The sequence below is a fragment of the Chenopodium quinoa genome, unplaced genomic scaffold (genome assembly GCF_001683475.1).
Source record: "Chenopodium quinoa cultivar QQ74 unplaced genomic scaffold, ASM168347v1, whole genome shotgun sequence".
NCBI lineage: Eukaryota > Viridiplantae > Streptophyta > Magnoliopsida > Caryophyllales > Amaranthaceae > Chenopodium > Chenopodium quinoa.
In genome coordinates, this window is record NW_018744582.1 from 2,246,497 (window position 1) to 2,260,285 (window position 13,789).

At 33.6% G+C, this 13,789-nt stretch overlaps 1 protein-coding gene across 7 annotated transcripts; it reads left to right on the forward strand.

Moving 5' to 3' along the window:
- Positions 1–2,237: 2,237 nt before the first annotated feature.
- LOC110699312 (COX assembly mitochondrial protein 2 homolog) lies at positions 2,238–11,259 on the forward strand. 7 transcript variants are annotated; one of them, XM_021876818.1, is made up of 7 exons: positions 2,239–2,518; positions 3,049–3,128; positions 7,177–7,324; positions 10,097–10,177; positions 10,394–10,451; positions 10,607–10,711; positions 10,797–11,259. In XM_021876818.1, exons 5-7 carry the CDS (start codon positions 10,407–10,409, stop codon positions 10,887–10,889), a joined length of 243 nt encoding a protein of 80 aa, XP_021732510.1. In that variant the 5' UTR covers positions 2,239–2,518; positions 3,049–3,128; positions 7,177–7,324; positions 10,097–10,177; positions 10,394–10,406; the 3' UTR covers positions 10,890–11,259. The 7 variants fall into 7 exon arrangements, with proteins under 7 accessions (XP_021732511.1, XP_021732513.1, XP_021732510.1 ...); XM_021876819.1 differs by lacking the exon at positions 10,097–10,177 and having other exon boundaries at positions 2,238–2,518; XM_021876817.1 differs by lacking the exon at positions 7,177–7,324.
- Positions 11,260–13,789: the final 2,530 nt, after the last annotated feature.

A 13,789-nucleotide genomic window follows, 5' to 3' on the forward strand; every position in this document is an offset into this window, starting at 1 on the left:
ACTAACGGATTTCGTCCATAAATCCGTTAGTGGGGCCTACCTTGCACACATGTCGCCATATTATTGGGTAAGTTTAAAAAAAAAAATTAAAAAAATCCCCATTAATCAACCGGTGTTGCTACCACCGTCGGGACCCCCACCGCCGACCGGCCACGACCAGCCCCCACCACCTAACCTCTACGACCAGCCCCACCACCGCACCGCACAACCACAACCACCTTTCCACCAATTTTTATTTATTTTTTTGCTCTGTTTTCTCGAAAGCCACAACAATGGCGTCTCTTCCAATGGAGTTAATCACCTCCATTCTTTTCGATTACCCACTAAATCACTACTTCGCTTCAAATGCGTTTCCAAGGCTTGGCATTCCTTAATCAATCAGCAGCACCCATTTAATCAGACTTCATCTCGCTCATTCTCTCTCCTCTGACCGTCGTCTTCTTATCCTCAACCATGGAAGTCACCTGGAATCGACTCCATTGAAGTGGGGTTCTGAGCTTGATGCTAAAAACGATTGACAAGGTTTGATTTACCCAATTCTTTTTCTGGTTTTGAGGTTTCGATTTGTGGGTGTTGTAATGGATTAATTGCTTTGGTTTGTAGAAATGTTGATGATAATCAATTTGTATCCCTGTTGTTGGTGATTTGGCTTCTTAGTTTTTGGCAGCCACCAAATCCCGACCACCCATAAATCCCCTTCTAATTCCGACCACTCTAAAAACCCTAGCCACTACCAAATTTCGCACTCCTAAAACCCTAACCACCACCTAATTCCGACCACCTCCCTAACCCACACACCAAATTCCGGCCCCTCCTTAGTCACACACGAAATTCCGACCAACCGAGGTAGTTGATTTCGTTGCTGGTTGGTTTACACGAAAGATCGGGGAAGATGAAGAAGAAACGTCAAAAAGGTGGGCCCTACTAACGGATTCGTGGACGGAATCCGTTAGTTGGTGGTAAAATCGATTTTTTGGAAATTTTGTTGGTGGTAAAGTAAATCATTTTTTTTGGAGGTGGTAAATTCAATTAAGTGGTTATTTGAAGGTGGTAAAAGTCAAAATTTCCTAAAATTAAAGTTATTTAGCGAGAAAAAATAAGTAAAAATAAGTTGAACTAAACAAGAACTTAATTAAATAAAACTACGTACGAGTACTACAAAATCAATTGGCAGTCTTGGCACTGCTATATTTCAAACACATAAAACTAAAACTGATGAACTAAATAACACTACAATGCCGCCCTACTTTAGCAGCCACCACCACCACATCCACAACCGCCACCTCCACATCCTCCACCGCCACAACCAGCTTGATGAGAAGCGGAAATAATAACACCAGCAGCTACAACACCAGTAGCTGCACCCAACATAGCCATATCGCCGTCTCTTACACCTCTACTTGGTGGCTTCGCTGTAGGTCTACCAAGCTCAACATCACTCGATTTCGATGTTTCCTGTTGTTTCGTTCTTCTCATACAGCAGCACAGACATATCAACAAGAGTACGCCAATGCAGGCATATACTATCGCCCCCACAATGTCATCTTTTTTCATATTTTACAAATTCGTGAAAGTATAAAGTCACTGATGATTGATGTACGTTACTGGACCTGAAAAACAAGAAGAAATTACAGAAAAACTTTATGTTATACATGTATTACGTAATTGTTTTAAATGATATGTACAAATTTGACATGAAACAAATAACTTGATTGTATGTCCTATGATAGTATAACCGGTTGCACATAGAAAATTACTCTCTTACCATTATCATCTTTTTTATATACTGACCGAAAAACCCACTGTTATTATTATATAAGAGGTTAATATATACTTTGGAAATATGATTTGTAACAAATATAATAACATCTCACAAGGAATATAATTTGGAGAACAATATGCAAGAATTCAACCCTTAAATTATGGAGTAAAATTATAAGGAACAGAAGAAAGAGAGAAAAATAAATTAATTTAGATACCTAGACAAACGACATTTTCCGTGGGGAAGAGATAACTGATACTCAGGGGCGGATCCAACATGGATTCATTACTGATTTTTTGAAAAAAATTGAAAAGTTTTGTATTTACAAAAAAAAAAACAAAAAGAGGAAAGGATTAAATAAAATATTTGTATAATATATGTTAAGAAATAAAACTGCAGCCTATCGATTTTTTTACCTCCCACCAAACACGAGGTCGTGGGTTCAAAACCCATAACTCACATTTTTTTTTTCTTTTTGTTAAACAGATCCTACAGCTAAAAGGCTCTGTTTTACCACTTTCCTCCAAATTCTCAAACCGACAAACCCTAACTCCTCTAAAAGGCTCGCACAACCCAGACGCCACTGCCCCGCTGCCCGCACGTAGGCCGGCGACCGCCTCACCGTTCCCGGCGCTCCGCACGCCAGAACCCAGATCGGAGTCCAGGCCCTCCACCGTGTCACCGTGAGCTGTTGCGGATTTGCGCCTTTGCGGCCTTGCGTTGCCCACTTTGCCGGTTTCCTTGAAGGCTTTAATTGTATGTCGTCTTCTATCTAGTTCTATCTGGCCTTCTGGGTTAATAATATATAAAGTTTTTGGTTTCATGATTTTTGCAGATAATTACGTGAATACGTGGTGTTTGAATGTGTGAATGTGTGATGAACTTTAGCTATCAATTTTGGGTTTTTGGGTGACTATTGTCTATTGAAAAAATGGTTGAAATTGGGGTCTTGGGGAAGGAAGTATCTGATTTACATTTACTGATTTAGGGTTTGTAGATTGTAGAAGTAGTTCATTTGTTGAATTGTTGTCTGTTGACTTGAATTAGTGTAATTTGTACAGCCTGTACTTGAATTGTTGTTTGTTGAATTCTTGAATTGTTGTCTGTTGAAGTGTTGAATGTTGATTGTCGGTTGAAGTGTTGATTGTCTATTGTTTTAGAGTGTTTATCAATGATTCAATGGAGGTTGTTTTAGGATGTACTACATTGTTCTCATGTTCTGTAATTAGTGTAATCTGTACATTGTTCTTGATTTCTTGTCATGGGTTATCGTCGATTTTTTGCAGAAGTCGATTAGAAAGGGATAACCAGTGCTCGGTGCTCCACTGCTCCATCATCCACTCATCCATATTTCGTGGCTCTGTAGGTGAATAACTGAATTTTTATTTCTTAATTTCATATATTTTACATACTATTTGTTTTGATCTTGAATGAATGAATTCTTGATAATAAATTATGATGTATTGATTTTTATTATCTAAAAAAAAATCTGAAAAAAAATTGTATACAATTGCAAAGATATTCTTCTTCTTAGTTTGCTGTATCGCCGTATTGCCGTATGCAAAGATATTTTTCTTCTTGAATCTTGATAAATTATGATGTATTGATTTTTATTATCTTAAAAAAAATCTGAAAAAATAATTTTATAGTGATTGTTTGAACTTCTGTATTGTATTGCCGTATTGGTGAGTGGTTTGCTTATTGATATTTTTTGGTTTATTTCTTTCTCGTATCCATTCTTTCCAGTTTCCAGTTAGCCTATTGTTGCTGTATTGTTGCATGTTGCTGTTAATTGGCGAGTGGTTTGCCGTATTGTTGCTGTCAGCCACTTAGCCTATCATTGAAACTCGTGAAATTTATTGAGTTACTTTTGGTCTTTACATAATTGTATGCAAATATGCAATTCGTACATAATTGTATGCAAATATGCAATTCATTCCATTGTAAATTATGATTCTGAACTTTCGAAATTTCGAACCCCCTATTTGGAAATCCTAAAGACGCCACTGCTGATACTAGCAAAAGCAAATGAGGGGAGATTCGATCACAGCAGATAATTAAACTATTAAAGTGGAAGTTTTGTATGGCTGGGGTTTTAATTATGGGATAAATTTATCTGTATAGAATTAATTTTATACGGATTCACTAAGATCATAAATTCATATACATTCCTTAAAAAATAGGAAAAATTGGTTTAATAATCCCAACTTTGACTGATTTTCTTTAAATAATCTAACTTTTAATTATTCTGGAATAATTCCAACTTATATAATTATCTTCTTATAACAATCCGAACTTTTTGTTTTTGTAATATATAATAGTCCCAAAAAGGATCAACAAAAGCAGCAAAAATAAGACTTCGGATTATTTTAGGAAGATATAAGTTGGGATTATTTTAGAATAATCAAAAGTTGGGATATTTAGGCCTGCTTACTTCACCTTAAATAAATAATATTAAAAATAATTTCAGTTGAGTAAAAATTAGTAACTATAAAGAAGAAATATAATAGGGAATCAGTAAAAATAATTTCAGTTCAACAAAAATTATTTTAGTTCTGTAAAATTATTTTCAGTTCAGTAAAAATAATTTAGGTTCAGTAAAAATAATTTCATTTTGGCAAACATTAGGTGAAGTGAATGGGGCCTTAAAGAAAATCAGCGAAAGTTGAGATTATTAAAACCAATTTTCCAAAAAAAAAAAATACTTGTATACTTTGTATTTCTTATGTCCAATTAGGTGTATATATACCCTTCCCTCTCCCTCGAAGTCTCCAACTAGCTCACGAAGGGCCTAGCCCGTTAATCTGGGTCAGATAACCTGCCCAGTAGAGCTCATTCACCTTTTTTTCTATTTTTATTTTTATTATTTTTTACAAGGAGCTCATTCACCTAAAATATATATAAAAAAAATGGCAAAAGCTAACGAGCGCCTCCGGGGCGTTAGATAAAAGAGCTAAATTTGGAAATATTATAGTAAAATTAACATTAATTACACCGATCGATGCGTAATTTTGTCATGTATTTCGAACTTTATACTATTTTAAGTAATATATTAATCCCTTATTTAACGTCCCGGGGCGTTGGTTAGCAAGATCCAAAAAAATATACATATATAAACCATGATTTACACAAAGAATAATCAATTATATATCAAACACAAATATTTTTCAATGCCTACCATAAAGTTGTAACTTTTCTATCCGTCTCTAAATGTTTTCTCCATTTGACTTTTCATAGTATCCAAAAAACACGTCTTAAAATGTACTTGATTTTTAAATCTTTCCATTTAATACTTATGTGATCAAACTTATAAAACTTTAAATGATTATTGTTAGATTTGTCGCAATTTGTATTTTCATAATATCAAATTTTCATACATTTTCCTATAGTAAATAAGTAATACCAAAAAAAGAAAACCTTTCGAATTCACCTACATCTACAAACACTTGAGATCCGGGTGTATATGAAAGGTATCGATCTGGTTTTGGACCAATGCACAGCCCTAACAACATTTTCGTGGTTCAATCACTAGTTCACTACCAATCATGGCAATCAGTCCACCCCAAATTTAAGGAGAGTCGAACTTGCGATCTCCGCAAGCTCTGATATTTCTTCTACTTATTATTTGCGATTTTTTGAGCATTTTCTCTCTCCTCACAAACCACTGAACTTGTTCATCATCGTCAATCTTCATCCCGCTGTATCCCTTTCAATTTAATTTATGTAAGTTCATTTTTCCCCTCATTTTTTTTGTTAATGTCACTTCATGGGTTTTTGCAATTACTTATTATTCTTGGTTGATTGAATTTTTTTTCCGCCTGTTATAATGTGAAAATTCAATGTAATTTTTTAATTGTTAGTGAATTTTCGGAAATTTCAGAGTTATGATTATATAAACATGATTGATATATAAATTTTTATATTAGGGTTATTGCAAAGGAGATTACTCCGTCTTTGTCAATTTGAGGGAGATAAATTGCAAATTTCGGTTACTTGGAGGAAAGTATACGGTTTTGATTGGATTATGCTATAAATTAGGGTTTATTCAATGCAATTTTGTTGATGGGGATATTTTAAATTATAGTTAGTATTGTTGAGCCTGCTAAGGATATTAACTTTAGTTAAATGAGTCAATGGCATAACGAGTTCTTGTATAATTTCCCATTCCATGGGGAATTTTGTGTTTCGGTGTGCAATTGTGAATACGGTGATTTTTCAACCTTTGCAAAAGAAATGTAAAAGTGGGAAACTTTAATGAATTTGAGGGCGTTTCCTTGAATATTCCGATGTTTATGATGCCAGCTTCAAAATGGTAATTTGATGCTTTAGATTCAACCTTAGATAAATACCCAGGACAAGTTGCAGAGAATTTATAAAATATTGTAGTTATCAGCCTGAAGTTGAATGCGGTCATGAATTTGAAGTTGTAATTCGTTATACCCTTGATATCGTGGTATGGATCAGCATATATGCGTTGGTCATTGCTGGCCTCCACCCCTCCATTTATGATTAGGTGCTGGTGCCTATGTGCATGATTCTAGGGTTGTAGGAAAAAAAAAAAGACTAACGTGTTTTACTTGGTGTTATTGGACAAATAAATGGTGAGAGATAAGGATTTGTAAAGCAAATACATGTAAGGGCACATTTGAATAATTTGATAGGAGTACATTTTTTGTGCCAAAATTACTATATGTGATTAAAAAATTAAGGTTCTGGCTTATTGGACCGTTGGGGATATGGGGCTACACTTTGGTTGAGTGAGTTGTAAGAGCAAAGTAGTGATGCTGGATAATGAGGAATGAAACAACCACAAATTCTAAGCAAACTTCCTCTAGCTAGTTAAAATAATCAAGTATGAATTTACTTTGTAATATTGATCTTATGTGAGCAAAACTTGTGTTTTAGCATTCTTTTTACATGAAATACATAGTCATGTAGTATCATTACGATTGCTCTTTCTCAATTTTGTAGGATCTTATTAGATTCTAGTGATCTGATAGACCCCTAGGTTGTAATTCTACTCATCTCCTATATTGCTCCTTTGACTTGCTTTCTGGTTTCTTTTATATATCTTGTGATGACCTTGTGTTTTTATCTTCTTTTAAAGTTTGGTATGAGTATTTTGCAATACGCTGCAAAGAAAATAATGGTCTGTTTGGATATGTGAATTTCATTTGAAATTTTAATATGGGCCAAATGTCTTGTTTGGGTAATACAAGAATTTGAATTTGTATTTGAGCCAAATCCAATCATTTAAAGAATTAAGTCCAGTTTAATGAATTACAAATGTCATCTCAAATGATGTCATTTCAAATCTTCACCTTAGTAAAAAACGATTCTCTCTCCTAGAGCTCATATCCTTCCCCGATTTTTTCTCTTTCCTCCATTGAAGTAGCTTGTGTGCTCTCAAATAGGGTTTGGTTTTTGGGTCTTTCACTTTTCTGAGGTAGTGTACTCCATTTAAGCAACTTCTGTGCTTCATCTCCCCCATTAAAGTGTACTCTGGATTCTCCATTGAAGCGGCGCAGCGTGTGAGCATTATCTCCTCCATTGAACTGACTTGTGAGCTTTCTATCCTCCATTTAAGAAGCTTTTTAGCTTTCTCCTCCATTGAATTAGCTTCTTAGGTAGTGGTTAGATAATTGAATATCAATTTCATAATCTAGGGTTTATTGTTGATTAGCTTCTAGTATTGTTCATTTTTATTGTAATTTAGTTGATTTCTGTGGTATAAATTGTGTTTTTGATTTTAATGCTTGATTTCCGATTATAAAACACAATTTATAGTAGTTGAATTTTAATGGCGATATTATTGAGTAGCTCATATTTCAGAAATAAATCAGATATAAATTATGATTTCTGATATAATTTTTTCATATGATTTCAGATATAAATTTATTTTCAGTTATAAATTTAACAGGCAATCGAAACATAGAATCTTACATCATGCTTCCCCTGTACATAGAATTTCACATATATGAGTAGTTGAATTTTCTAGTATGAGTAGGTCGTTTATTATGCTTTCCTGTACATAGAATCTTACATATAAATTTGGGTTCATGGTGAAGACTATCTTCAGTGCAAATTGCTCATAAATCAAACTGAATTCAGGGATTAATTCTGTATAATCCCTTATTAACAAGTGGATAACAAATAATTTGCATAATTGTATCATATCCTCCTTGTGTACTTCTCAGATATTCCTATTCCCATCAAAATTTGCATCCTCCTTAATGAGGTCAAACTAGGCTGATTGTATGCATGTGAAACTGGTGGCTCGTGACAAATGTGATAAGCCTTTGATAATAACTACTGTTTGCTTGCTGTTATATGTTTCTTTTTGTGTGTTTTGCAACCTGAGATGCATGATGATAGTTTTTAGGCATTAAGCATGGATAGCTTTGTTTTAATAGGCTATAACAAGGCCTGCAAATTGAGAATGGAAAGGGTCAAAACCTGTTAAGTTTGAGCTTTTATTAAGTTTGTTTGGTTTTTTTTGTTGACGAGAAATGCTACCTTTTTTTTATCTTTCTTGTGGCTGAATTGGGTGATTGAAAGTTCTGGTGACTGGTGAGTGGAGTATGTAGAGGAGTTATGAAATTGCCTTGTACGATGAGTAAAAAAAGTTTTGTTATTTTTTAGCAACATTGTTGAGCAAATCATCAAATATGAATTCAGAATATTAATTTTACGAATGCAATTATGCAAATAAAATATTACTTGTTAGGATTCTATTTCAATTCTAAAGTCCACATAATGCTTGAGCTAAAATGCATGATCTATTTCAATTGTTGTTGGAATGTTGGATTACTTAGATTATTGCTTGATATCGTTGTAATAAAGCTGCTTATCATTTTAGTGTGCATTTGGTGGTTCTAGTTTCATTTGCTTGTTTGATCTGCTAATCTAAGCTAAGCAGTGTAGACCATATTCCAATTTTTAGCTAGCTAGCTCAATGAATGTACTCGTAACCTATTTATATGGTGCTTATTATTTTATTTTTATTTTGTTAATAGATATTAAAAAGATGTCAGATGAAGTCTCTACCTGGGAGTCGTTGAAACGTGTAAGGGATGACGACGAAGATATGGAGTTTAAGTAGTAGTTATAGTTTTTATTATGATAGTAGTAGGTGCATGGTATGGTCAAAAGTATAGGGTTAAGGAGGTAACATGGAATGAGAGTGAGCGTGCTCTAACTAGAGCTACTTGGATGAACACTTTGATAGGATTTGTCGAGAGCAGTTAAGGTTTGACATAAGTTGTTTTAAGAAATTATTTCATATATTGCAAACTAAGGGAGGTTTAGAGACAACAAGAAATGTCATGATAAAAGAGATAGTTGCATTGTTTCTTCATATTCTTGCCCATGATTTGAAAAATAGAACAATTCAAGCTGTGAAAAGGTTCATGAATGGGACAGTTGACGAGTTCGAAATGCTAAAAAACCTACCGAAGGTGGAAAAATTAGATTGGATTTTATTATGTATTGATGATTAGTAGTGTTATGGTAGTATTTATGAACTTTTACTAGTTAGATATAAGTTATTGACATAATTAGAACATTTGATTGTACTTATAGATTGAAATTCCAAATTTGAAATTCTATGTTTTCCCAAACAGTTTTTTTTGGAATTTGAAATTCCAAATTTAAAATTCTCAAATTTCCCAGACACATCAATTGGAATTGAAATCTAGAAACTGAAATTCTAGAATTGAATTCAACAATGTAAAATGAATACTTGATATCCAAACGCAACCTAAGGTAATGCCGTTTTATGATGGACCATCTGGCACATGTGATGCTGTAAGAGTCTTAAATATATCTTTACACTATCTAATATGATAGGAGACCTTCTTTATCCTATTTTATGGTATAGATTTGTAGTGCAACACCATATCAATTCAATTTACATTTTTCGGTAAGAATTTAGTAAGTGAAAGTTTGATGTAGGCAATATGTGATTGATGAGAATTTGTACTAAATGTAGTCATGCAGATGATGGACAGGTGTTGGAGGTAGTGGGCTGTTAGTTGGATTTGTTCATAAATTGTTGCTGAATTAATTTTGAAAAATAGGGTGCAAAAAGTTTATGTTGGATGAGAGAAAATGAGTGCAAGGAGAGTAGGGAAGAAAGGAGTAAGGATAACAAGCTAGAGATTTTGTTTCCTTTCAAAGTTTTAAAATTTGAGAACAAGAATTACGAATTTAGTTTAACTATAGGTTTATTGATCATAGTGCTCGATATTCTTAAAATTCTATGCGTCTGTAATACAATGCGTATATGATTTGTAGTTTCATCTCAATGTTTTTGTATTTTTTTTGAGGAAAAAGATAGGAAAAGTGAGAAGTACCCTGTTTGGTTAGGGAGTTGGGTTGCAATGCTGGGGGAAGATTACAATATGTCATTGAAAGGTAAAGTTTTAGTGATGTTTAGTGATCCTCACCTTTCTTTTTAATTTATCCAGTTTTCTGCTTATCTCTTAAGTTACTCCTTTTAGCTCCTCATGTCTGTTCAACATAAACAACTTAAAAAAGTGTTTTATGTGTTTCCTCAAGTATGTTATGCTGACTGGATATGTTCTAGCTTAGCAATTGATATTCAATGCTTTCCTTGCCATTTGATTTCAGTGTGCTGCACAAAATGCATCCTCCTTTGACATTACACCGGCACCCAATGTGTGTTGAAGTAAGTTGAAACTTCTTCTATGACGTCACTTTCTGATCTTATGTCGTGTTTGTTAGTATCTTGGCACCCTGGTTATATTTATGTCGTGCTTGTTATTTGTAGCTGCTCTAGCTTTTAAAGATTAGAGGTTTTGATGACATCATTGTATCTTGCAGATCATTGAGGCATTTCAGAAATGTCATACAGAACATCCCGTAGGCAAATTTTTTGGCGAGTGCACTGAACTTAAAGTTAAACTTGATCGCTGTTTCAGGCAGGAGGTAATTCTTCTTTTTATATCTTATGTGCATTATTTTCTTTTTTTTTTGGGTGGGTGAATGATCACATGTTCATGTTTTTCCTCAGAAAGCTGTAAAACGAAAGGCGAACTTCGAACAGAGCAAGAAACTGAAAGAAACGTTACAAGCGCAGAGGAAAGAAACAGCCGGACAAAGTTAACAAATAATTTGGGCGTTGCAATTGTATGTTTTGCAGTGATAAAGGGTACGGAGGTCGTGTTAGCAGTTAATTGTGCTCATAGCAGTTAAAGAAAGAGGAGCTGGCACTCTGTGTTATTCTTTGTATTGCTGAATTTGTATTCATTTACTAGAAATATACGAGGATTAGGTGCTGTGATCTTAATTTTTTGGCTTGCGGATATTGTATAGTTGAATAAATGATACAATAAATTAACGTTGGAGCTTTAAAAAATTCAAATATTACAGATCTTGACTGTGTGCTACAGATCTGTTATTTTTAATTTCTTTAGCTCTAAGCAGAAACTTTGATTCAAGGAAATATATATATGTTCTGTTGAGTATTGAGAACTCTTTGCTGCTCATATTCATTTTAAGTTGGAATTATTTGGGTTGATCCTCTAAAGACTGGATTTCAAGAAACTATATTTGCAATCAGTTAAAGGTCTGGAAACATTGAAGCATTTAGCGTACCTACTACTCCAGAAGAGCGGGGTTCTCTTCCCCTGCTCGGTACAGAACTTAATCAGTGATGCAGGGAACATGATGAGGGTGTTATGTTTTTGCCATTGTCAAAATCATCTGTGTTGACGGTGGATGTCTTGAGTGTATCTTATAAAGGTGCTGGGGGTGGTGGCAATGTTGCATGGTGTTGTGTTGGTGGTTAGCGGCAAAGAATATATGGTCGGGTCATTCTCGGGTTCAAGTCGGGTTCGGTTCAAGTCGATTATTTGCGGGTTACAATCAAGTCGAGTCATGTTTGGGTTCAAGTCGGATTTGGTTCAAGTCAAAAAATTGCAGGTTATAATCAGATCGGATCATTTCCAACTCAAGTCATGTTCAGGTTCGGGTCTCAAATATTGGGTTAATATGGGTATCAGGTTGATTTCAGGTCGGGTCAAATCAGGTTCAGGTACATTTTTTGGGTCAGTTTGTTAACAGTTCATGTAATGACATTCACGTTTAATCATTATCAATTACTTCATTTATTGTAAGAGAAATAATTTCAGATAAGTTTAAATTCGAGGTAATAAGTTATAATAAGTTTAGATAAGATAGGTTTAATTTAGATTTTTAGAAGATAAGTTCAAACCCTATTCTAATCTATTCACATTGATTCCACTCATTTTAGGGATAACAATTTCAGATAAGTTCATATTCGAGATGACATGTTTAGATAAAATACAATAAGTTCATATTAATTCGGATAAAATAGGTTTAGTTTAGATAAGTTAAAATACAACAATTTTTTTTTCTAAACTTATTTTATTTGAAATTATCTAAACTTGTTTATTTTTTATAAGTTCATATCTGAGTTCACGTGTTTTTTAATGGCATTTTTTAAAACATTTAAATGGCATTATTCAAAACATTTAAATAAGATTAAATAGGCAAATGAATAATAAAATTAGGAAAATAAAAGACCAATAAAAGCCTTTTAACAACTCTTGTTTGGGTCACCACTTTCTCGAGTCCAAACAAGTCAAGTCATGATCAGGTACAGGTAAATTATTTGGGGTCAGATTATCATCGGGTCATTGTCATATACTTATGCTCGCATTCAATCATTATCACGTTCAATTCACTCATTATCCGAAATTATTATTTTTTAACTTTTTTTTTTATTTTTTATTTATTTTTATTTATTTTTATTTATTTTTATTTTTTTTTTATTTATAAATATAAGATAAAACAAACAAGCCTAAGGTCAAATAGTATTTGTAAACCGTAATTGACTACATTAATGCACATGCACCTACAAAGTAGTAGTATTCGTAAACCATAATTGTTTAATTGAAATATAGAATGAACTTGCTCCTAAAAAGTAGTAGTATTCGTAAATCGTAATTACTAAATTTAAATAAAGAATGCACATGCATCCAAAAGTAGTGATATTCATAAATTTTTATAGGTTTTTTTGAGACATATAAATTGTAATACATTTGATAATAGAGAATTTTATTGAAAATATTTGAATAAGCTTAAATAGGAAAATAACTCATAGAATTAGGGGAAAAAAAAAGATATGATGTAATCCAAAATTGCTAGTTATTTGGAGAAAAATGTAATACTTTAATACTTTATGACTTAATTAGCTAACAAAATAAAAAATAAATAAAAAAAGAAGAGTGATAACGGGAGCATTATTGGAGTCATTATCACGTTCAATTCAATCATCAGTGATTCACTCTCAATCTCAAATTCTCACTCCCATATTCTACCTTCATTAGAGTCTAGCTCTCCTAATTATACTAAAATTTTCTCAGTCGCAAATCTCGCCATTGCCGCCATAGAGTCTAGCTTTCCTAATATACTAAAATTCAGAGATCCACCCATGGCTATAATTCACCACTGCTCGGCTTCTCCCAGACTCACACAATCCTACTCTCAATCTCAAATTCTCTCTCTAATATTCTACCTTCAACAAGGTGTCAAGGAGTGAGTAATCAGTCCAATTTTCAGGTTCAAATTTTAACACCTAAATTTGGGGATGATGCTTCTTTCTTTTGCTGGATCGACTTGTCTTCCTGCATCCAAGACAAAATACTTTGATAAATATTAACATAGAGTAATTTTAGCCTTACGAAGTTTCGACATAATGAGTAGCTTAGAATATATATAGCATATATCTTTATTTAGTATCTGATCTACAATAATAGTCGAGTTGATTAAGGTCGGGTCAATAACAAATCGGGTTGAATTTGGGTCGGGTCAATAACAAGTCGGGTTGACTTCGGGTCGGGTTAGTGACAGATCGGGTTGAAGTTCGGGTCGGGTTAGTAATAGGTCGGGTTAAATTCGGGTTGGGTTAGGAATAGGTCGGGTTGAACTCAAGTCGAATTAGTAACAGGTCGGGTTAAATTCGGGTTTTGACGGGTTAAA

Coding starts and splice junctions, on each gene's coding strand:
- LOC110699312 (XM_021876819.1), top strand. CDS start 10,407: ATGCATCCTCCTTTGACATTACACCGGCACCCAATGTGTGTTGAA. Junction 10,452..10,606: donor GGCACCCAATGTGTGTTGAA/GTAAGTTGAAAC, acceptor TGTATCTTGCAG/ATCATTGAGGCATTTCAGAA. Junction 10,712..10,796: donor ATCGCTGTTTCAGGCAGGAG/GTAATTCTTCTT, acceptor GTTTTTCCTCAG/AAAGCTGTAAAACGAAAGGC.